Source organism: Biomphalaria glabrata, chromosome 4, assembly GCF_947242115.1.
Source record: "Biomphalaria glabrata chromosome 4, xgBioGlab47.1, whole genome shotgun sequence".
Lineage (NCBI taxonomy): Eukaryota > Metazoa > Mollusca > Gastropoda > Planorbidae > Biomphalaria > Biomphalaria glabrata.
The window spans coordinates 29,089,695-29,116,096 of NC_074714.1; the positions used below are offsets into that span (position 1 = coordinate 29,089,695).

General features: G+C 38.0%; 1 protein-coding gene across 5 annotated transcripts in view; it reads right to left on the reverse strand.

The window, feature by feature from the left end:
- Positions 1–26,402, reverse strand: part of LOC106054184 (GRAM domain-containing protein 4-like) — a 95,277-nt gene that overhangs the window by 31,542 nt on the left and 37,333 nt on the right. For all 5 annotated transcript variants that reach the window (XM_056025802.1, XM_056025803.1, XM_056025801.1 and 2 more), the window contains 5 exons: positions 21,775–21,866; positions 16,258–16,349; positions 9,994–10,042; positions 9,740–9,855; positions 30–139 (listed from right to left, as the gene is read on the reverse strand). In XM_056025802.1, coding sequence (XP_055881777.1) covers positions 30–139; positions 9,740–9,855; positions 9,994–10,042; positions 16,258–16,349; positions 21,775–21,866 — 459 coding nt within the window. The remainder of the gene's footprint in view (positions 1–29; positions 140–9,739; positions 9,856–9,993; positions 10,043–16,257; positions 16,350–21,774; positions 21,867–26,402) is intronic.

Consider the following 26,402-nt stretch of genomic DNA (forward strand, 5'->3'; position numbering starts at 1 on the left):
TTAACAAAAAAGAATGTAAACATTCTTACCAGCATAGAAAAATAAGTAATTGGTGGGTAAAAGACAAGATGTTATAAAAGCAACAAAGGTCATTGACAAAAGCTTCTGACTTGCTTGAGGATGACGCCATGTTAGTAAACTGCAAAATAGTTGTTTTCAAGACTAATTAGAGTACAAATTTAGATCAGTTTAGTATAATGCTGCTTTTGACAAACAACAAAGTGTCAAGATAAACTAATGTCAATTATTTAAGTTGACCAAGTATCTAGGTTTAACTCCAAATTGATGCATTGGTGCTCCTATTGTCTTTGCTTATGTTTTATTTTCTTTCTTCATCAAATGTCTTTCATTGCTGAAAACTTAATAATAATAATCATCTGTAATATCCATAAGGAAATCTGTCTTACAATTTGTGCATGACACCAAAACACATTATAACTATAGAAAACAAAATATACATTCACACTAGATTCACTCAAAAGTTATAAGTGAAATGTTTATATCTTGAATAAGTTTGGTCATATTTGACTATCAAAAAGTCATTCTTCAAGGTACAGTGGAGGGAGCATGAAGAAAGGGTCAGCCCAGAAAAGCTGGTTGGATAAGAATGGACAGACCTCTATCTTGATAACCAGCTAAGAACAGATGCTGACCAGGAAAAATGGAGGGATTAGGTTATGCGAACTGTCAAAGCACCTCTACGGTGAAAGTCAAATGGGCAGATGAGAGATGTGATTAAAATCCTAGGTAAGATTGTTAGAAACAAAAAAAAAATTATCTGAACACCTATTTAAGAAAAATATTATTAAGAAATTTAAAACAGATTTTAAATATAAGGCGATACCCTTTAAGTCATCCATTTAATATTTTACTTAGAGTTGAATTAGACCTAAGAAAAGAGAGATGTGTAACATTTCGGTCTTGTCTAATGAAAGAATGTACGTCAGGAATTCTAAATTCACAGATATAAGGAACAAATTTGTGTAAAAAATGCTTTTGAAACACAAATTTGAAAGTTAATTTTGTTAATGAAATCAGTAGACTATATTTTGTATTTTCATGTGTCAAAGTAAAAAACTATCTGTGCGAAGTGTAGTTCTTAAAATTAGATCTAGATCCCTTCGATTTTGTCTTTGTAAACATGGCCTAGATTCATGAAATAGTAACACTTTCATAGTGTTGGGCAACTTTTTTTTTTTTTTTGAGGGTCTTTAGTTTGTTTTAAGGCTACTATACATATGTTATGGTTCCAGTTAGTACCCAAGGAACATTTATGCAAAGTTTCATCAAGATTGGTTAAATGGTTTTGATTCCTATGCCAGACATACATACATACATATATGCCTTACTTTCTGCTTTATATAATATATAAGTATATACATATGTTTGTTACTCAGTTTTTTGCTCATTTTTCAAAGCTTATACTATTTTCAGTAACATTATTTCTCCCAAACCCAGTTTCGGATCAAGCTAAATTTTGCATAATTATTTCTTGTACCTGACAAAACAAGAATCAATAAAAAATTAACCAATTAGGTAATTAATTATTGGTAATTCATTATTTTGTTTGCTTTCTTGAACAAGGGAAATAAATTGTACTTGACTAAAGTGGTTGCATAAGCTGAATTAGTCCCCTTTATAAGTCGCCCCTTTGAACTTTGAAACTAACAATAGATAGCTATGAAACCTTGTATTTTCATAAACAATGTCACAGTGACAGTCAGGCTTGAGTCCTCAATTTCAAATTCAAGTCTTACAACTTTTTTTTATAATGCACTTATAAACATGATCATGGTAGAATTCACCTAGCTACCACTTTCTTTCTCACTCCCTCCTTCCCAACTAGTTCAGACAAGTGATAGAATCATAGCAGACTGAGAAAGCCAAAAGCATGAAATTGCACTACATAAAAACATTTCTAATCGCACAGATTTATAATTGTTAGTCTAGATCTGTTACAAATTTAATGTCATGACTAATTGATACAATTACACTTAAAATAAGCTTTGTTTATTATATTAATATACAATTTTGATTTACAAAAAGAGAGCATGCATTTTCCTTTTATTTCTAAACAAAATGTAACATTTTATGATTTAAAAAAGTTAATGAACTTTATCAAAATATGGAAGTTTACTACAAAGGGCTAAGTGAATAATTCTGTCAGAATATGGAATTAGTTGAATATTATTTGGCTAGCACAATATACAAACAGTTTTTTTTGTTTTTTTTTAAACAAATTTTAGATCCACATTTAAGTTTGTTTGGAAGAATCAAAGTTTTCTTAAGATTGTTGGATGGTATCAAATTCTTCTTAGAATTGTTGGGTGGTATAAAATTCTTCATAACTCATTCAGTGCGTATTATTTTGATAGAAAAAAAATAGAGTTTTTTCGGTACAAACAAAAAAATTGCAGTAGAAGTAACTTAACTTTTTATTTTATTATATACTATATTTGATTTTATTTTAAAGGAAAATGAATTGACTACAAAAATATAATAAAAAAAAAATAATTTAAGAAAATATTTCTTTTAACTCATTGAGTGCGGAGCGTCTATCCCATAGATGGTCTGACTGCCCCTAAACGCACGGAACGTCTATCCCATAGACGTTCATACCCTACCATTGTTTCGTTGCATTTTTAAATTAACTTTTAAACTAACAACAGTGGAACTATTTTTACTTTATAAAAGAGTTCTTCATCCTTTGTTTACATAGAGATTAGAAGCTTTTGGCTTTATTTAGACATTTATTTTTATTTTTTTTTTACGATGTAAAAAAACGTCGCCATGACTACGCTAGTCCAAGATACACCCACAATGTTTACTACTGAAGAAACTTTATAATTATTCTAAAATTTATCCCAAATAAATAGTAATAATGAAGAATTCGATCTAGATATATAGATTAGATCCAGGTAAGTCTAAATTTAGCATATTTATATCTATATTATTAGTATTTAAAATTTAGATCTGTCTAGATCTAAATCTATTATTGTCAGTAGGCTAGGTGTAGAGTGTAGATCGAGATTGAATAGATTTAGACTCTAGATCTAGATATATCTCTAGATCTAAGCTTATTATAAATAAAAAGAAAGGAAATGGTAGATCTACATCAAATAATCATCCACATTTATGTGGGCATTTTTTGCCCATTTTCTTTTTTTTTATATTATTGTTTATCTGTAAAAATCTACAACATCATGGCTATGCTTGTCCAAGACACATCCACAATGTTTACTACTGAAGAAGCTTTATTATTGTTTTACTTATTCTTCTATGAATTGTAATAATGAAGATTTAGATCTTGATCAAGATTTAGCATAGGATGAAGCAGACTTGGACATTATTAGCATTTAGATTTAGATCTAGTATTGTCCTTAGGCTTAGGCTAGGTCTGGAGTCTGTAATGCGCGGCAATTCCAGATCCCACCTCATCGTGGTTGTCGCGTGAACACCCCAAGTGGGGGGTGGCTAAGTGGAACTGGTTTTTGATTACAGATTTTAAAGGCCAGGTGATCAATGTAAAATTAAAACAGCCACACGTCTCCGCCTCCCACCGAGTGGGGGAGCATGGCTAACTTAGTAGCCACTGTATTTGGCTCACAAGGCTGAGTACGGGGGTGAAAAGATCGGAGTCCAGCGTGCTACGATACGGCGAGCCGTAAACGTTGGGGGACGTCGGGGCCAGTGTTTCCGGAGACACCGGCATCGCACTAAGCCGTCACGCTGACGGCATTGGTAACGATCGTTGAAAGAGACGGTCTCCGAAATTTCACCTCTCTCGAGGGCAAGCTCGCAGTGCCGACAATGGGTTCAGCGGTCTTGGGCACCAGTCTCAACTATCTCAACGATTGGGACAGCCTATGTGTCTTACATGCAACCAGTCCGCCCCCCCCCCCCCCCCGGGGCAAAATTTCTCTCTATCTATGCAAAAGTCAAATGTCGAAAACGCGGGTATGAGCATTACCGGTCTAACAGGCTCCGACCACACAACGGCAACGATAGGTTTGTGGTCGAAAAATTTGCTACTATCGGACAAGAAAACGCGGGACGAAACGGTTTCCTCTGGATGTGAGACAGGTGGCCAGCATCCCTCGGGTACGACGCCCGAGCCCAGCCCACTAACACAGAGAGCCACGATGGCCTCAAGCACATACGGGGGAGTCGTGCCCCCCCAAAAGACCGGCAATACCATAGGATGTGAGTCAGGTGGCCAGCATCCCTCGGGTGCGACGCCCGAGCCCAGCCCACTGTCCCAGAGCGCCACGATGGCCTCACGCACAAACGGGGGAGTTGTGCCCCCTACGAAAACCCGAAAGGTGACCGTACCAGGAGGCAAGGCTAGAGGACGTGGTACACCCTCATTCACCCAAACCCGAAAGGTGAACGCACCAGGAGGCAAGGCGAGGGAGAGTGGTGCACTCTCACCCGGTTACGACCGAAGCAAACAGCTACGGATTATCCACCTCAATCTGAATCGGCAGTTCTCGCTGAAACGGATCGAGGTCTATATGATAGCAGAGCAGTACGAGGCAGATGTCCTACTGTGTCAAGAGACTTTACGCTCAGACGAGGGGCCACCTCTTCTTTATGGCTTCACAGCCTACCGGTGTTCCTGCTCGAGGTGCCAGGTACTTATAACGTTCGTACGTAAAACGCTTACAGCCCGAGTAGTGGAATCCAGCGCCCCTGCGGGACCCGGTGGGACTGACACTTTGACAGTGGAGGTGTACAAATATGGTCAGTGATTCACATGCGTAAACCTCTACAATCCACCTAAGTCTGAGTTGCAATTCAAACTGCGTGAGCCTTTTGATACAAGGATGATCGTTGCAGGTGATTTTAACGCTAAGTCCCCAGCGTGGGGATGCACGGAATCTGACATCCGAGGGCGCCGACTACTTGAGATATGTGACGAAACAAATCTGGTTGTTTTGCAGGGCAAAGACAGTCCCCCGACCTTTCTGCACACCGGGCATGGGGGCATGTCGCGGCCAGATTTGTCCCTGGTGTCAACTGACTTAAGGTCACAGTCGAGAGTGGACGTGCTCAACGACGTTGGAAGCGATCATCTGCCGGTCTTGGTCACAATCGAACTCAAGAAGCTCAACGTGAGTACCCCATACACAGAACCAAAATGGGTGTACAAGCGTGCTAACTGGGATCTGTTTAGGAGTGCATCGGCTGCAGCTCTGAACGGATTGGATATCCAAGCAGATTGCATTAACCGGACATACAGCCTCTTTGTCAAAGCCATCTTAGGTGCTGCTCGAAAAGCTATCCCGAGGTCCTACGGGGGGCGCAAGTTTAGTCACTTTTGGTCTCCCGCTCTGGCACGCCTAATCCGACTAAGGCGGGCTGCACGTAGGCAGCATAGTCGTCGAAAAACCGATGAAACCAGAAGAGCTTACAACAAGCTTATGGCGGAGGTGAAGGAAGCCATTGCGGAGGGTACGAGACCGAAGTGGGCGAAGACATGTGTTAACCTGGATCTTGCGGACGGACAACAGGCATGGAAACTTCTCAATAACCTAACCAGGGTGAAAGAACCAAAAGCAGCTGCGCCCCTACAAACGGCTCGAGGCTTGGTGATCACTGACTCTAAACGGTCGGACGCTCTAAACCATGCTTTTGCGGCCATCTCTAGGATGGGTGAGAGGAGCGAAGTGTCGAAAGCTCTAGACAGCATCAGGAAGGCGAAAGCGAAACGCAGTTACGTCTATGGCGAGGACGAGACGAGCACATTCATCAACTCTTTTACCTACGGAGAGCTAGACATTGCACTTCGGAAGTGCAAGTTGCGCAAGGCACCAGGGCCAGATGGGATCAGCAACTGCTGAAACATCTCGGTCCTATTGGCAGAAGGAAACTGTTGGATTTGATCAATCGTACTTGGACTAAGGGGGATTTCCCTAAGGCTTGGCGCATGGCAACGATTGTTCCCCTGCTCAAAAAGGGAAAGGTCCCAGATCGTGCAGAAAGCTACCGACCCGTCTCGTTGACGTCCAACGTCGGGAAGGCGGCCAAACGCATGGTCAATAGAAGGCTCACATGGTTTCTAGAAACAAGGGTCTCATTGCTCCTGAACAGGGCGGGTTCAGGAGGCAACGAAATGCGATCGATCAAGTGACGTTATTCATGCAGAAAGTGGCGGATGGCTTCCAGTGGGGCAACACAAATCGACCTGGTCAGTCGACGCTAGCGGTATTTATCGATCTCAAGCAGGCCTATGACAGAGAATGGAGGCCCGGCTTGTTGTTGAAACTGATGAACTTAGGTGTCGGTTCATATATGCTTAGGTGGATCCAAAATTTCCTCACGGAAAGAACGGTACAGACTCATGTTGGTAAGCACTTGTCGAGGAAACTTCCACTCGAGCAGGGGGTGACGCAGGGATCGGCATTCAGCTGTACGCTATTTTTGGTCTTTATCAACGACTTGCCGGCTCTTTTGAAATGTCAGAAGCTGTTGTTTGCAGATGATATCGTGTTGTGGGAGTCAGGGAGAGATCGCCAACAGCTCATTGGCACTCTCCAGCAGGCATTAACAACTCTATCCTGCTACGCCAGAATGTGGAACCTTGAGGTAAACCACTCGAAGTCGGTTTACTCTTGGTTTACGCTGGGCCGTGATATATTGAAGGAACCTGTCGAGCTTCGAATGGATGGCAAGATTCTGGAATGGGATAAAAAGCCCAAGTACCTTGGAGTTATTCTCGATCAGAAACTGACTATGTGCGATCATATTCAGCAGGTGAAGGAAACAGCTTCCGAGAAGCTAAACATCGTAAAGAAACTAGCTGGAACGAAGTGGGGAGCGAGAGCTGATGTGCTGAGAGGACTGTACATGGGTGAAGTACGCTCTCACTTGGACTACTGTCTTCCTGTTCAGGTCTGGGGTTCGCAAACGACTCTAGCAAGCCTAGATGCTGTTCAGAACCAAGCCTTAAGACTAATCTGTGGAACCTTTAGGACAACGCCAATTGCCGCTGGTGAGGTTATGGCAAACATCCCACCGTTGAAATTGCGCAGAGAGCGAGCCGTCATACTAGCTCACGAGAGATATATGCGGCTGGAAGATGGATGCCCACTCAGAAGTCAGGTCGACAACTGGGAGGGCAGGAGACGCCTCAAAAACCGGCCCTGCTTCATGCATGTGGCACGCGGGTTGGTCAGAGAGGCGAATCTGCCGGTGGAGCGGGCTGCTCTTTCCCCGTCCGGTTCTACCTTCCCGATGGAGGCTCTCGGCATGCCGACGATACGGAAGAGCCTTCTCGACCCAGTGGTGACGAAGCAGAGTCCCACTACAAGCAGCCAGAGAGACTATCGCATCATATCCAGCCGGAGTAACCACCATCTACACAGACGGTTCTGTGCAGACGCTCGAGGGAACTGTGAAAGCTGGGTACGGGGCGGTAGTTCGACTCTCTGGCAATCCCGAAAGTGACGAGCTCAGTGGATCCTGTCAGCAGAAAAGCAGCCTCGTGGCTGAACTCGAAGCAATGTTCCAAGCACTGGACTGGGTGGCTACGATGGTACGTAACGGGACTGCGTCAGCGAACGACTTAGTCCTTTTCAAGGACTCGGTGGCTGCACTGGAGGCCATAGAACGGCTGGATGAAGGTGCTAGAAGGGTATGGGACGTCCTAACGGTCGGAGGGCGTCTCCTACGATTCGACGTGAACGTTACTTTGCAATGGGTGCCCGCCCATTGTGGGGTGGTCAGCCAAATCAGCTCGCGAAAACCGCGGCCGCAACGGCGCTCGAACATGATGAACCGTGCTCTTATCAAAGTGTACGATCCCTAGTCAACCAGCGCATGTTGACACTTTGGCACGACGGCTGGGATTCTTCGGACAAGGGGCGTGAGCTTTATCGGGCAATGAGGAGACCAGACAGAAGGGATGCATGGTGGCAATTGAATCGTGCGGAACAGGCAGTCCTAGCCCAGTTCCGGGTCGGCCATTGTCCAATTGGTGCTTACCTCGGACGATGGAAGGAGAATTACGACACACGGTGTCCCCATTGCATGGAGGACGATGAAACAATAGACCACATTCTTTATGAATGCAGAGTTCTGCACGAAGGACGATTGGGACAAGGTATAGATAGAGAGAATACTGGTTCATGTACGACACAGAGGCTGTCCTTGTACGGGGACAAGGCAACCTTAAGACTCACTGCTCGCTTCCTCTCACGTGCTCTAAGGGAGTAATTCTCAGCATGTTGTTCGTTGTCAATGGGGTTTCTGACTCGGAGTCTGGAATGTAGATAAAGGTTGACTAGATCTATGCTTTTATCTTTACACCTGGGTAGATCCCTATAGATCTAAGCCTAAGATAAATGAAAACAACAGAAATGGTAGATCTAAATCCAATATTCATCCACCATGCTGGGCTTTTTCTTGGTCTATTTTGTAGCAATTGTTATTTAGTATTGTTTATAAGTAAAAATCATCACCATGACTATAGTCCTACTTATACAGGTTCAAGTTGTACTCTGTCTTGTAAGTACTCCAAAAGGTTTACTACTAAATAAAAGTGAAACATAAAACTATTCTAGATCCATAATTTATTAAAAATGAATAGTAATAATGATCTAGGTCTAGATCTTAGGTATAATGAATTAGAATTTTTATTGTCCTTCAGCTAGTTAGAGATTTATGCTTTGCTCTCTCGCTAGCCTATGTCTTGCACTGGTCTAGTATTAGAATGAAAGATGTTCTAGGCAAATAAAAAGAAGACAAATCTAGATCTATATCCCATTGATTCAAATGTACATAATATTTGAGTGCATTTGGTTGATAGATTTAGTACTGGTAGCTATTGTTATTGGTAGTAATGAAAAGCGCAATAATTTTCACTTTTTTTCTGACTAAAAAACCAGGTAAAAATAATAATATAATCAATGATTCATCATCTTTTATTGACTGTTTTATCACATTTCTTTTTGAAAATGCTGTAAATAGTCTAAATATGCTGTTTCAACAGTAATACAAAGAAGAAAATCTAAATTTAGGTCTCAAAAAATCTAAAGTTGGCATCCATTTTTTTTTCTGAGTGTCATATTATTTAGATTATAATTTGTATCTTATATTTAAATAGAAAGATGTTTACATTTTCACATTCTCCATTCATTTACCTTTACTTTGATACCAAATATGCTATTATAGCATCATTGGTACTTAAGCAATAAAATTTTGTTTTAGCCATGTTTGGAACATTTTCTTTTTTTTTTTTTTTAAAAGTAGCATTTTTAAAAAAAAAAAAAAACACCTCAGTCAATGAGTTAATAAGTCAAAACAGAGTGCGGAAAAACAAAATTAAAAAAAAATTCATAAAAAAAATAATGTAAATATTATTTGTATGGACAGTATAGAGGGACTTCTTATGGTCTGACAGTCACCCTGGGCATGTATCCAGTATGCCAAAAGCAGTCTTTTTTGAGACAAAAAGAAAATCTGCTTCCAAAGACAGAAGTAGACGGCGAAAAGGAAATCTAAATCAACCACTGGTGGACATGGGTTATGCTTGCGCTAGATGTGACTAAATATTTAGGTTGCAGCTTGGGCTGCATAGTCACTGCATTCTTCATTAATCTTGGGGCTTCTTGAAGATAAACCTTATTATTGCTATATAAGTTCTTACTAGCAAAATCTTGAAACAACTTTTCAAAACCAGGTAGTCATTTCAAAAGTAAAAAGGAAAGACTGAGTTCCTAATCATGTTACTTTATACCTTTTAATTTTTTCAAGACAATCAGCCACTTCTCCAAGTATATTTTGGACATTTCTTGCAACTTGCATCACAATATTCAACTTATCAGAAACACTTAAATCTTTGTCATCTGCATCCTGAAATTTAAATTAAATTAAATTAACAGCTAAACAGGCTCTGATGTTTTTTTTTAAATCTTTTCTTTTCTGAGAATATTAAACATTCAACCCAATTTTTTTTCTGAAGAAAAAAAAAGAAAGTTGCACAATTCTTACCTTTGTTTCTTCCACTGTTTCAAAGAAATTAAAATGAATGTTCCAGCCTCTGTCAAGAAATAAATAGATATTTGTATGTTGTATATGAGAGATTATCTACCAGCAAAATAATAAGAGGACAAACTCAAGGTCTTTTATTAATATTAGCACAAAAAAACAAAAACAACTAATGTGAAAATAAATAATTATATTTTTTTTTTTCACAAAAAAAAAATTAAATAACCTGCACTATCTTTAAATCTCACTTAAAAATAAATACATTTTCTAGAAATACAATTAACAAAAAGGTGCTTTTTTTTTAATTAAAAAAATTCAGGATAAACATGGTAAGTACATGTAAAGCAATTTCTCTGTCATAATTTTAATAATCCCCATATTATTTGGAAAGAAAAGGTGGATAATAAAATTGAAAAAAGTAGCATCATCAATAACTATTTTGTATTACAAATCAACCACTTTTAAATCAAAATATGAATTCATAATGTTGTGTATGTAGAAATGTTTTTACAAAGCTTACATCAACTCACTCTGTCTGTCTGGTAAAATATTTGTACACATTATTTCTACGACACCCAATCTTGGATCAAGCTGATAATTTTGCACAATTATTTCTTTTGCCCGACAAAACAGAATCAATATAAAAAAAATTAACCAATTAGTTAATTAACTATTGGTAATTAATTATTTTGTTTAGTTTCTTGAACAAGGGAAATAAATTGTACTTGACTAAAGTGGTGGCATAAGCTGATATAGTCCCCTATATAGGTCGCCACTTTAAAGTAAGTTAGAAACAAACAATACATACAAATAGTCAAAAGCACCTTACTAGCAGAGTGATTAGTATGTCTTGAAGAGGCATGAGCTATAAGTTTGAATATAGAGATGTGGCTGCACTTAGGCCTAAATGTTCCTGTAAAATTCCAAAACTGTGCTTGAAAATGAAATTATATTTAGCTTTTACCTGACCATCCCAGGCCAAATAGCAACCTGCATTTTTTGCCACATTTGATGCAAACAGTGCTATTATCCACAGGATATTGCAATGTCAATAACAAACAAACATATAATACAAGAAATATTAATTGCTGAGTAAACCTTTCATCAGAATATGTGATGATTAAGTGACAGGAGTTTGGACAGTAGACATAATAGTGATACATAAGAATCAAATGATAAAACTCTATCCTATTGAAAATAATTATCTTTCTCTTATTATTATCACTTTTCTAGAACTAAAAAAACTTTAATTTAAAAACATATTTATTTTATAGGGTAAAATTTCTTAAATTGTTAATATTATTAGATCTAAGGTAGGATGAAATCTATAGTCTTACTATCCTATTCAACCACAAACATCAAAAACATTCAAAAAAAACTTAATGGCCTCCCTTCAATCATTCACAAAGCGACTATGGATCATCTCATGGAAATGAGATGAATGCCTGGGCATTAGCTGTGGTCAGAATGATGTTGCCCACACATCAGTTCCCCTCTCTCCATGCAACTGATGTATCCAAAGGAGCAGCAAGTACTGATACAGTTTGTGGTCAGCAGGATCGCAGGCTCTGCCAGGGTATAGCACTGAGTGCTGCAAACTGCCTTATGGTTGCAGGCTTCTGATTTTCCTTCCATGATTGGGTATAGATGCAAGGCAGCAAAGGTTTGAATTCAGAGTTTTCCTTCTTCTAGGTGGGTAGCCAGCAATGGCTAACAAGATCCTTCTGCCTGAAGCTTACTGGTTTAGGCTCTGCTGGACTTAAAATCTGAGCCTCACATGAAGGCCAGGAGTTGGACTGGTTGGCAGAGGCTACTTAAGACACATGCCATTAGGAAGCACTTTATAGGTAGTGGAGTGCTTATATCCATTGCCACTTCTGGCAATGAAAACCTCAGAAAAACTAATGCAGTTAAAACTATAACCATTAGAAATAAAATCCTCATCAATAGCTTTGTCAAAAATTATATAAAGCAACAAAAAATTCATTTCTTAATCTCTTTAAATTTAATAATATTTAAAGGATATCTCTGTAATTTTACCTTTACCTTTACCTATCTGTGAAGAAACAAGTTCCTTTAATTGTAAAGTGCATTTAATTGTAAGGTGCCTTTAATTGTAAAGCATTTAATAGTAACATATTAACAAGGCTAACATTAGATACAAAACAAACCTCTACTAGATGTTCTTTCCTTGCCCATGTTTACAAATACTCGTGACTTCCCGCAAGTCCCCTAACTCTTAGGTCTCTTGACCGTGTGTTACCGTTGACCACACATAGTAACCATGTCAATACACTATCCCTTAGTCTGTTGGACTGTTGGGGCACCATGCAAGATTCATCGACCATTTTCTCCATTACTTTCTATCTTTTGCCTTAGTTAAAACCTCTTTCAGTGGCAGGCCCATCCATTCTTTTATGTTGTCCTGCCATCGCTTTCTCTGTCTGCCTCTACTTTTTTTCCTGGTACTGTTCCCTGAAGGAATGTCTTTGCAAGCCCTGACGATCTTGTAATATGGCCATAGATTTTTAGCTTGCATTTTGTATGATAGCACGTCATCATGTGGTCCAATCGCTGCAGTAACCCTGTCTCTAATCGTTTGGTTTGAGATGCGGTCTTTGAATGTGATACCCCTTCTGTAGCATCTCAATTCCATTGCTAGGATCATCCTATCTAGCTCTGCAGTCAGCATCCAAGAAGCATATAAAAATGTGGCCACGACCAGGGAGAGCATCAGTCTGATTTTGGTGCAGAGGGCTAAGCCTTTGTCTTTCCATATATTTCAAGTTTTGAAAGGGCTGCTGTGGACTGTGCAGTTCGGCAATTTGGGCCAGTAGTTCAGGTTTCGTTCCCTCATCTAAGACAATAGCTCCGTATTTGAAGCTGCGAACACCAGTCAGCTTTTCATCTCCAATACTGATGCCCCTTTTAAAGCCCTGTTGGATATTGGTCATAATTTGTTGTTTTTTTTTGGCATTAATTTGCATACCATATGCTGCAGAAGACTTGTCAATGCGCATCACCAAGTCAGCTGGTTCTTCTTCTGTCCCTGATAGGCCATCAATGTCATCTGTAAAGCACAGGTTAGTAATTTTTCTTCTTCCAAAGCTTACAGTACCTTCATAGCCTTCGAGAGCATCTTCCATTATCCTTTCAAGGAAGATATTGAAAAGTACAGCAGAAGAAATCCTAAACCTCAGAATACTCTGTAAAAAATACCTCCAACACCAAGAGAATCTTTTCCCTGTCTTTATTGATTTCAAGAATGCTTTTGATCGAGTATGGCACGGGGCACTTGTCGTACGCATCTTGTTTGGTATTTTCTTTTGAGCACCATAAGGGTTCGTAGGTTTCTGTTCCTAAGGATGCGTTATATTGGTGTCATTGCTCTCTTGTTTTGCCTTGAGATGGAGTTCTCTTGTTTTGCCTTGAGATGGAGTTCTCTGTGTGGTGTTCTTCCCCAGTATTGGGTAAGTTAGTTTATTTGACTACCTTCTAAATGTCGTAGATCTAAAATCATTTCTTTTATAATCGTGTGAATGGCGATATCAAAGGAGTGTGTATTTTTACCCTGTATTCAGTGTTGGCCAGTAACGGCTTCGATGCCGATATTATTTACTAGGATTTAAACTGTCGAGGTGGGGAACCTGGGAACTCGAGGAACTTATGTCTACCCCGGAGTCAACGAGCTGAAATCCCACCCTGACAGCACTCTGGGCGACAATGGAAAAGTACAACATAAATAAAAACATAATTTAAGTTATCCAGAACCTCTACAAGGATGCCACTAGTGTAGTGTACTTCAACAATAATATTGGGGACTGGTTTAAAACCACAGTTGGAGTAAGACAAGGCTGCCTACTTTCACTGCAATTTAATGTAGTGCAAATATGTTAAGAATTTACAAATAGATGTGTTAATAAAGGGTAAACCCAATAAGAAATTGGCTACATCTCAACTGAAACAACCAGCAAAGTAATGGAAGTTATTCTGCTCAAGTACAGGCTGCCTCATTATAATAAAATTAAATAAGGTTACAAAGACAGTTTGTATGGAAACACAAACTCAAAATCGGCCCCCCGAAGTGATCCACCCATGCAAAAGTCTGTTTCAATATTTTTAGAAGAATATCAGTATTAAATTCTATCAGAAGTGGTCCACTCAGGCAGGTAAAAAGGCAGGTTATTATTATTATTATAGGTTTTATATAGCGCTACTTTCATGCTTATAGCATGCTCAGAGCGCTTTTGGTCCAATCTCATTTGTGGACCAGTGGGGGGGGAGGGGGGCGCCTTTAGGCGCTCAGTAAACACAACTCTGCCCGAGTCGGGTGTCGAACCTCGAGCCCCCTTCTAGGTAGCAAAGCCAAGCCAAGTTCAAGCGCACTTGGCCTCTCGACCATGCTTCCCACAATGGTTTCAATATTTTCAGAAAGAATATCATAATGAAATTCTATCAAAGGCAGACCAAGGAATAGGTGAAAGTGAATGTGAAGTTAGATGTGAACCTGGCCTAACTGATGTCTTATAATGAGTATCTAATTGATCTTATTGTTTTGTAAAGGGTCAATGTCTTATTTAAAGCCTCAAGAAAAAACATTTCCGTAAAAAAAAAAAAAAATTCGTTTAGTTTTATGTTACATGGTGATATGTACACTCTGCAGTTCACGCAATAATATGAAAAACTACTTATTAATTGTTGTTTTAAATTATGTCCAACTTATTTGCATAGTAAATAGATTTTTTCTCTTTACAAAAAAAGTTAGCATTAGTAAATGTAGTATTTAGTATGACAGAACTTATATAACTTAGCAACACAAGTGTAGAAAATATTTTTTTATCGAAAATCTAAAACCATTTGCATAAATGTGTTAAAAAAATGGTAAATACCAATCTCCCTTTCTAAAAAGCCTCCAGTCTTTGTTACTATTAATAGTGAATAGTTGTAAAAATGATGTATTTTTATGAAAAAACTGCTAGCATAATTGATTTAAAAAATAAGATTTTTCTCTTTCAGCAAAGAAAAATGTAGCCGTTGCATCAGAACTTTGAATGCTCTATATATCATGGTGTCAGATTTTCATTTTCTTTTCTAGTTTCTGAGATCTAAACGGAATGGACGGACAGACAGGCCAGACAAAACTAATATAGTCTTTTCCCTTTTCAGGGACCGCTAAAAAAGAGAGATTCCTTCTTGTATACTTAAAAGCTTTCCATAAAAATATCTCAGCATGCAAAGACTGAATAAAAAAGAAGCAATGCAATACAAACAATATAAGAAGACATTACCAGAAAGATACAATGATGACCCTGAAATTGAATTGGCCATTAGAAAGGCATTTACTCATAATTTGAGGACTTTGATTTTGTTTTTTAAAGTACTGTTAAATGAGCTTTTGATTTTAATAGATACACACCAAAAGATCTAAAACTAACTAAAAACAAGAAAATATTAAAAAAATAATTTGAATTGTATCAATTAGTTTGGATCAGTCATGTAAATAAATTTGAAATAGATCAAGACTAACTATAATAAATCTGTGCAATTAGAAATATTTTTACCAATTGTTTTTGTTTAGTGCAATTTCATGCTTTTAGCTTGATCCTATTACTTGTCTGGACCAGTTGGGAAAGGAGTGAGAGGAGAAAGAAGGGGTATCTGAGTAAAGATTAATGTGATCGCTTTATAAATGCATTTATTAAAAAAAGAAAATTAAAAGTTGAATGACATGAATTCAAACTCAAGAGCTCTAGCCTCCTCAAACCAATAAACTAACCAATGTACCAGAGAAGTGCTAATGAAAATAGAAGGTTTAATAGTTGTCTATTGTTAGTTTCAAAATTTAAAGCAAAGTAAAAAGAGAACTAATTCAACTTACACCACCACATCTGTCAAGTACAATTTACTTCCTTTGTTTGATATTAAACAAAATAATTAATTACCAATAGTTAATTAACTAATTTGTTAATTTTTTTATATTGATTCTTGTTTTGTCAGGTAAAAGAAATAAGTGTGCAAAATTTCAGCTTTATCCAAGATTGGGTGTGGGAGAAATAACGTGTACAAACTTTTTACCAGACAGACAGAAAGACAGAGTTGATATAAGCTTTGTAAAAAAACATATAAATAGGCATTTTAAAAAATATCAACATCAAAACGGACAAAACAAAACAATGATAAGGTAATAAGACCATAAAAATAACTTTTGAAGAAGTATTCAAAGTAATATATATAAAAAATAGTAATATACTTTTTAAGGTCACTTACCTATATTTGAGATAGTTAATAAACAGCCTCAATGTAAAGCAAAAAAGTAAAACTGGAAGAAACCAGCCTTGCCAAACAGAGTACATGTAAACCTATCAAAAAAAATGAACATTTATATCTTTATTTACAAAGCTGATATTTTAAACAATAATTTTATTTTTAATTTCCTTAAACTGTCATTTAGCTGCATAATTTGCTCTTTTGTCTGTTATTTGAGCAGTGCTGGCTAACACCTTTTGCCTTGATTCAATGGCACCAATAAAGTTGAAAAAGTGGACCATTTGGTTTGTGTGATCTAATCTGTATTCTTGAAACCTTTAGGTATCTTGCACACTACAAGTGTTTTGTCTTATGGCAATCAACCTTACAAATCTTTCAAGCGTCATGATAGCTTTCAGATAGGACAGGATTTTCCTGCAAGGATGACCATGGGAAGAGGCAGCTGTTTTAAAGAGACATACTGCCATTTTTAGTCATTACGTAATGTGAAAGCTTTGAGACCTTCTTTATACTTGTGTCCTATGTCTTTTTTTTTGCTGCATTGTGAAAACTATTTAGTGCACAAGGAAGGGACCTAATTAGATGTGAGGGCTTATCTTCCTACTCTGTAGGTGACATGGACTTGGGTAATTTGTATGTGTGTAACCAGCTGACACAAATTATACAGGTCAAGTGGTAAATCGTGACTAATGACAAGTGGCAGTGCTTCTGTTGTGAACACTACTCAAGCCAGTCCATCATGTGATGGACAAGTGATGTTTTGTCAGTTTCGGTCACAGTCAACTTGGTTCAGATTTAGAGTCAAGATACAAAACAGCTTCACAAGAATGAGTTATGTCACCATTCAAGATCCCCAGTTCGGTACAGTGTAAAGCGAGTCAGGAACAGAGAATCCAGTACGTCCAAGAGTTGAGTTGGATACTGCAGTATAGAGTTCATATGGCAGTACAGTTATCTACAGTGAAGCATCTGTACAGTCAGTTTTACATGTTGCTAAATGTAAATATTGGATGTTGATTTATTGGACATCATGAGTTATTTGGAACACTGAGTTGTCAACTTCTTTGAGTTGTGAGTGTTGTGTGGTGCAGAAAGCCTGGATAGTGAGAGTATTACCATACATTCTACTGTTGCTTTGTCGAATCCATTGAATTTTTTACTTTAAGATCTTTAAATCCAATACATGACCCGCAAGGCTACATGAAGCCGTCCAAAGGTTTTTTATAATAATTTCTAATGAAACAGTTTGAACAACATTTAAGTATTAGTAAATAAGCCCCTATGTAAGTATATTATTTTACCACAAAAAAAATCCCTGCTATTAAATGTTCAAGTCCCTTGCAGTTTTAAACATTGTATGAATGAAGACAAAATCAACAGCACATTTATTAAGTAGTTTTTTGTTGACTTCCTGAAACTGAAAATCTTCTACTTCTTCATATTGAAGGGTGAGATCTCCTAGATCTGATACTCCAGTCAAGGACTTATTGGACCTATACTAATAAGAGACTGGAAGATTTCTGTTCAATTTACAAAAAAGAAGACCTTATTTTAGATTGATTTAATGACTTAACATATTTACAAGTACAAAATTATATCAATAACAGTATGTTAGTTTGAGTACTAAAAACTGTCCACTCCAATGTAACCTTTGCCTACCTTCCAGTCTGACCCTACTGTCTAACAATTTACAAAAAATCCCCAATACTTTTATCAATGACTCAAAGACAAAGATTTACTGCTGCAGGGGTGAAAAACTGTATAGAAAATACAATAAACATGCATATATGTAACCAAATAAAACAAAAGACATTTGGGCCACAAGGCCTTCATCAGCTACAAAACAAACAAAAAAAGACAACACAAAATAGACTTAAGTTAACTTATTTGTCTGGTGGTGTTCTCTATCAAAGCAGAAAAGTGAGCTAGGCTGGTGTAAAAGCATGGGAAATTGGAAGGGGGCGGGGATGTCAGGCAAAGATGAATGGGAAAAGTGTGTAATGTTAGTGACCATCTTATTTGGATTTGCCATGCTTTTACACCAGTGTAGCTCATCTCTTGTCTGCCGAGATTGCAAACAAGATCGGAAAGATAAATTAACTTAAGTCTATTTTGTGTTCATTGTTTATTTTTGAAACATCTATATTTACAGTTAAATTGAAATATTTTTTTACCTAATGCTTCTGTGGTGAAATAGTTACTATATGTTTATGTTTATGTAACGTTGTGAGAATGTGTTCACAACATTGATTGAGTGTGCTACTGTCCAAGTCCCTTTTGTCAGTTCATGTGTCGTTCTAGTTTAATAAAGCCTTGTTTTAGGTCACTCTTCAGTGTTCCTTTATTTCTTATTACAATTTATTAAACTAGAAATTTTCACTTCTATGGATCTACGTGTCTCGTGTATCTTATTTAGATTTTCGTTCAACACTATTCTCAGTCTGTAAGTAAAAATAGTTATACAAACAGAGTGTCTATTTAAGCCAAAAGAGCTAGACATAGAGCCTAGTTCACCATCGGCAGCCAAGAAGTGCTGCACTGGCTCAGAACATTTGAGAATTTCATCTCCTCAGTCTCTCACTGCGAGATTGACAAAAAGAAATTACTTAAAAACTACATTTCTTCGAGCGTATTTCAGTACATAAGTGAGTGTACAATGTTTGAATAATCAATCAAAGTTCTACCAAATGTCTACATGATAAGTCTTTATCGACAAGAGAACGGACAAACAGTTGACTCCTTCCTACTAAAACTTAAAAGCTTAAAAGTATGGCCAAAGACTGCGACTTCAAAGCTGTCACCGCTGAAGAACACAGAGACATCTTCATAAGAGACGCCTTCATTACTGGACTGGCTTCAAACAGCATAAGGCTGCGACTCTTAGAGAAATCTACTCTAACTCTACAGTGCGCCGATGAAGAGTCAAGACAACTTGAATACGCCCATAATCATTCCATGGTGTATAACATCTACTCTGAAACGCCCTGTGGAGCCAGCGCCGACGTGGAAAGGCTTTCTCCAATGACAAAACCAGAACATGAGGTGAGTGCGGCGACTAGTAAAAGATGTTTCTTTTGTGGAAACAACCCACATCAACGTTTTAGATGTCCAGCCCGTGATGCTACATGCAACTTGTGTGGCAAGAGGGGTCATTTCCAGAAAGTTTGTAGATCGACCAGGCAGACACCCAAATCAGCCATATTGAAAGCAGGTGATGAGACATCACGGACTACTACCGTTGGATCTTCCTGGGCATCGACACCAGCGTCCGGCATAACTAAATCTACAATTTCAATACTCGTCAATGGAGTACCATTGAAGGCTCTCATAGATACGGGTAGCAGTGAAAGCTAAATATCTTCTTCAATTGCTAAAAGGTACAAACGGAAATTAGAAATATCCAGAAACAGAATCTACATGGCCTCTACACATCTTTCTCGCACTACTCATGGACATATTTTAGCTAAAATAAAGTACAAAGATGATCAATACGAAAGTGTGAAGCTCTCACTACTAGATGGACTAGTATCTGATGTAATCTTAGAACTAGATTTCATCAGCCAGCATGAAAAACTGATGATCCCATTTGAGGGAAAATGAAGCACTCTCCAGGTCTGTACGCTGGAAGCAGCACGAGTTGAAGCCCCACGTCTTTTTGTGAATCTTGCTCCTGACTGCCACCCCATAGCCACTAAATCTAGAAAATATTCTATGCCTGACTCCAAATTCATTCAAACTGAAATCAAGAGACTTCTATCTGACAAAATTATTGAGCCTTCCACATCCCCGTGGCGAGCCCAAATAACTGTAACAACAAATGAAAGGCACAAAAAGAGAATGGTTATCGACTCTAGTCAAACCATCAATCGATTCTCTTACCTTGACGCGTACCCCATGCCAAAAGTGGATGAACTGGTACAGGAAATATCTAAATACTCAATGTACAGTACGTTCGACCTCAAAAGCACTTACCACCAGATACCTATCAGGGATGATGAAAAGCAGTACACAGCATTCGAGGCTTGCGGAAAGCTTTATCAGTTTTGTCGCATTCCTTTTGGAGTGACAAACAGAGTTGCTGCATTTCAAAGGACAATCAACACAATAATTGAGGAGGAAGAGCTACAGGATACGTTCGCTTACATGGATAATGTTACCTTCTGCGGACGCGACTCCAGTAGCCACAAACAGAATCTACAGAGATTTCTCAACACCGCTAAGAAGTACGACATCACCTTCAACGATGATAAAAGTGCTATTGCAGCTAATAAAGTGTACCTCCTAGGCTACGAAATCACAAGGGCAATTAAGACCAGATCCTGCGAGATTTTAGGTGTTGAGAAATCTACCTCCACCACAAGACATGAAATCACAAAAGCGGGTGATTGGACTACTGTCCCATTATTCTCAATGGATCCCAAATTTTTCCAACAAGATCCATTTATTGGTAAACAACAAAACCTTCCCCCATCCCAAACAAGTGAAGTAAGCTTTTAAACAGCTAAAACACGAACTTGAAAATGCTGCTGTGTCGACGATAGATTATATATCTCACAATCGCCGCCACTCTTAATCAAGACGGCCGTCCTGTCACCTTTTTTTCAAGAACTCACTAAAAGTGAACGCAGACACTCAGCAGTCGAAATGGAAGCATACGCCATTGTAAAAACCCTGAGAAAATGGCAAAATTACCTAATCAGTAGACCCGTCACATTGGTTACAGATCAACGCTCAGTGTCTTTTATGTTTGACCAGCAAAACAAGGGCAAGATCAAAAATGAAAAGATACAAAGATGGCAACTGGAGCTTAGTAGTTTCCAATATGACGTTGTATATCGACCAGGGAAACAAAACGCAGCTGCTGATACCTTTTCAAGAAACCACTTTGCGTCAGCAATGACCCCGGAGAAGACCTCAAACTGTTACACAGCAACCTCTGTCATCCAGGTGTCACTAGACTCCTTCATTTCGTTCGGACTAAGAACTTACCTTTTTCCTGCGAGGACGTCCGCAAAGTGGTAAACCAATGTAAAACTTGCGACGAACTGAAGCCTAGATGCTTCAAAGTTTTACACATTTTAGAACATTTAATTTCTATTCTTCTATTAACAGACTGAGTATAGGCTAAAAAAAAAGTATCTTGATCCGAAAAGCTGGTCACTAGCTCATCCAGCTAGCAATAAAACTAAGCTCAAACATGTTGGATTGGTTCAGTGAAAAGAAAATTTTTTTTTTATAATGACAGTGATTTTAAAACTATTGAGAAGGTTTCAAATAGATGAAGTGTATCTATGCACCTAAAATACTATGGTGAATATTATTGACCAATTATTTACAATTTGTCTATAAGAATAAACTGTCAATGAATACTGTCAATCCTAAGCCCACAAAAAAAAAATATGATAAAGACAAAATATCATAATTCAAATTTACATTTCAAGATTCAAAGATTAATAAATAGATCTAGAAACCTTAAAAATAAAAATATAGTGTGTTAACAAAATATAAAATACTGACCACAAATACTATTAAAGTATATGGTGCTGCCTTCCAAGCTTTTAAATCATAAATTCCTTTCAATGTATTCAAGTAAGGTTTTGCTTCTGTACCTTTATTAAAATTTAAAAAAGAATGTTAGAATTGCTTTTTGTAAATTGTAAATTATTTAAATCTTTATCAAAGAATACAGACAATATAATGTATAGCATGGGCGTAGCCAGGAGTTTTTTCGGGGAGGGGGGGGGGCTTTAGGGGGTAATTTTTTTCTTCCCCCCACCCAAATATACAAATAAGTATATGTGTGTGTGCGCACGTGCGGGTGCATAAATAATCTTTATTACATTCTGACCCTTCATTCTTTCTTCCTGGAGTTAGTGGAAAAATCTAGACTCCCAGATATCGCCAGCAAAGGGATCTGGGGAGCGCAGCCAAACACTATTTCCGGTAATGAAAGCCAACAAAATGCATATTCTGAAGTATCTACAGTGCATTATCCTGCTATTAAAAGTTTTATTTTGAAAACCTTATTTGCTATTCTAACTTAGTTCCTCCAGCGTCGTTTGGCACATTGGGCGGCAAGCTGATTCCACAAAAATCTGTCACTGGCAATGTCTGAAGCCTCTTCCAACCTGCTCTGAGGACCTCCATGAAAGTGTGGCGTGAAGTTGTACTACGATGTCCCTGTTTGCACTTTTCTCGTAATGGCCTCCTTGTCATCGCAACTCTTGTTATGCTTAATTCATTTTGTCGGAGAACATGTCCCGCAAACCTCATGCGACACTCTGTGACAACCTTACTTAAGGGTCGATTCTCAGTTCGGCATAGGATTTTCTTGATTGAGACCCGATCTCTATAACTGACTTCTAAAATCCGTTTTAGCCATATTTGTTGAGCCACATTAATTAATGGAGCCCAGCCACTGGTAGAAATTTGTAACCTCTCTTGGCTGCACACTTGGAATTAGCTACGCACTTGGAATTAGCTACGTTCATAGAATTTGGTGACTGTAGTTTGCTTTAGAATAAAATTGAAGAGAGAGGTTTTCAACCTCAAAACTCTCTGTATGGGGGTATTTAAACTCAAAACCATCTGGAGGGGTTTTAAACTTAAAAAAGAAGCCCTCTGGAGGAGAGGGCTTAAACTCAAAACCCCCCTTGGCTTGACTACGCTAATAGAATTTTGAGTGTGTAATTTGTTTTTTTTTTATATATTGAAGAGGTATTTTTTAGCTTCAAACCCTGCTGAAGGGGGGTTTAAACTCAAAACCCTTTTGGCTACTCTCATAGCAATTTTTAGGGTGTAATTTGCTTTTTTTTTATATTGAAGAGGTATTTATTTATCTTCAAACCCCGCTGGAGGGGATTTAAACTCAAAACCCCCTTCGGCTACGGCAGTGTTTCCCAAACTTTTGACCACTGTGTACCCCTTTTTGTAATGCTGAGTACCCCTCGGCCCCCCCCCCCCAAACACACTTTAATTTATTAACAGAACATAATAAATGGGTATTTTAAAAAAATCAGCATAGTTAATGAGGTGCAACACATACCCCCTCAAAAGTCTTCCCTTACCCATGGGGGTACGCTTACCACACTTTGGGAAACACTGGGCTACTGTCAAAGCCTTTTGAGTGTGAAATTTTCATTTTTTTTATATTGAAGAGGTATTTTTTAGCTTCAAACCCCCCTGAAAGGGGTTTTAAAGTAAAGAATCCCTTTGGCTACGCTCATAGAATTTTGAGTGTGTAATTTGTTTTTTTTTTATATGGAAGAGGTGATTTTTAGCTGCAAACCCCACTGGAGGAGGGTTTTAAACTCAAAGCTCCTCTTGGCTATGCTCATAGAATCCGCCCGAGCTATGACTCCCGATGCTGTCACTGTGGAGAGAGTGTAAAAACAGTGTTGCATATCTTGTACGAGTGTCCACAGTTCCAAGAGCAAAGGGGGGACGTGTCTGAGCAGTCACTCGACTTGTATGGTAGCTACAAGGCATTATGCCGAACGGCCCTGTTTCTTGTCAGAGCACTACGGGAGGATTGTGTCCTTCCTGCTCTGATTTTTCAATAGGAGTTCATCTCAGGTGACTTATGTATGGATAGTCTTATTATCGTAGATTTTGGAGGGGGTTTTAAAATCAAAATCTTCCTTAGCTATGCTCTCGGAATTTGAGGATTGTCGTTTGCATTGTTTTATTTTTTTTGTTTTTGTTTTATAAATGCAGAACCCCCTGGTAGGGGGTTTTAAACTCAAACCTCCCTTGGCTGTTCTGGGGCAAGTGATGGTTTAGTATTAAAATTTCAAATAAAATAAACAAGATCAAAGCAAAAAATCATTCACTAAATTTCGAGGTTTCATTTCGGGGGAAGCCAACCCCCAGCTACGAGCATGATGTATAGAGTTCCCTTGTTACCTCACATTTCTTTTAGTTAGTGTAAACATTGACACTTGATGCTCCAGATAATTTCCTTACAACAAGATGAAAATCAGGCATGTCAAACACGGCATTCAGGGGCGCATGCGGCCCGCGACCACCTTGCATGCAGCCCGTGGCCACCTCAAAATCTATCAAAATAATGTTAAACTATTACGCTGGAAAATAAAAGATGACAAGCTACTTGAATTGATAGTATTTGTTAAACTGAACATCGAGATTGAGTCTGCAGTGAAAGCCAGCTATATTTTTCAAACTTAATTGCAAGCCATAGCAAATCATTTAGTGAAAGGATATCATGAAGAAGTGTGTCATTAAAGTTGCCGAAGTAATTTGTCCAGAAAAGGTGAAAGTATTCAAAGTAATAGCGTTAACTAGGAACACTGTGGCAGATAGAATAAATGACATGTCAATCAGCTGGCGTGAACAATTAAAGAACGAAATAGATTTTGAATTATTTTCCTTGGCTTTCGATGAGTCAACTGATGTAACGGGTGTAGCACAGTTGGCTATATTCATAAGAGCTTGTGACAGGAATTTTGAGATGCATGAGGAGCTACTTGACCTTTGTTCTATACATAACGCCACAACAAGCGAGGAAGTTTTTGAGAAATAACAGGTGATATTGCAGTACAATTTACCTTTGGTAAAGCTAGCTAGTCTAACAACGGATGGCGCACTAACCATTATGAAATGGTTTTGATGCAAAGCTACTTGCAAAAATAAGAGAGACTAATGCTAATTTTAAATTTGCTCATTTTCATTGCATCATTCACCAAGAAACATAACGCAAAAACAATTACAATTACATGTCATAAGACTGGTTTCAGTCACTACTAATTTTATTCGTGCCTGTGGCTTAAATCATCGCCAATTTTCACTGTTTCTGAATGACATTGGACACGAAATTTGCTGGCTCTCCTGTCATAAAGAAATGAAGAGATTTGTTGTACTGCGTGAAGAAATTGTATTGTTTCCGAACATGAAAGGTGAACCTGTTGAACATTTCCATACTGACGAATGGGTTCAGGATTTGGCATTTGCAATTGATCTCACTGGTCACCTGCAAGACTTGAATTTGAAACTTCAAAGTAAAGACTAAATTGTCAAAACTGCGTGTAATTATGTGAAGCGCTTTCAAGCAAAATTACGACTGTGGGTAAACCAAATATGAAGAGAAAATCTTGTTTACTTCTCAACGTGACGGAAAATACAAAGATTAAATACGGCTACAACATTTGGTAAATATGTCTTACACCTGGAATCGTTAATAGATGCTTCCACTGGCCCTTTTCGTGACTTCGTTTCATACGAGCAAGAAATTTCGTTGTTTATTCCTCCATTTTCATTTGCTTCTGAAAATGCTGCTGGTAATGTGCAACTAGAGCTGATAGAGTAGCAGTCAGATTCTTTGTTGAAAGCGATGTATAAAGAAGTGCCTCGCCAAAATTTAGTTATTTACCTAAATGGTACGTTGAATTGCGGAAATTTGCAGCCAGAATTCTAGCTATTTTTGCAAGCACTGATCTCTGTGAGCAGTTCTTTTCTATGATGAAAGCTACAAATCACCTCAACATTCAAAATTATCTGATCAAAATTTGTTGTCAGTGATGATAGTGTCAGTAGCAAACAAACTTCAACCCGATATTAATAAACTTGTATCCCAGAAAGATGCCAAGCATTAAGACAAAGAAAAAAATGCGCAATTTTTAATTACTAAATTGTACTACAAATTTAGCTAAATAAGGGACATGTATACCATTAATTATTGTATTCTATTGTATTGTTTTTAATTTACATAAAACTAGTAAGCTGTTTTACAACTGATTTTTGGCTGCGGCCCCTAAAGACATAGTAAGTTTTTAATGCGCCCCATTCACCTTAACGAGTTTGAAATGCCTGATGAAAATGAAACTCTTTTGCGCTACTAAGTAAAAATATAAAGAGAGCTCTATACAATGAGAGCTAGATTTGGGGGAAAAAAACTGTCTAAATCAAGTAGTTTGATACACTATTTCTTTTTAAAATCCTGCTTACAATCTGGAAAACTAATAGAGCTCAGCTCTAGACATTTAAAAGATGTGAAACTAGAATGCTTAAACAAATCAACAGCTTAATGTCAGTTTTGAATAAATAAAGAAATGAATGAAAAGAACACTTACAAATATATTAGAAAACAAACTTGTAAAATTCAAGATTAAGCAAAATTCAACAGACCT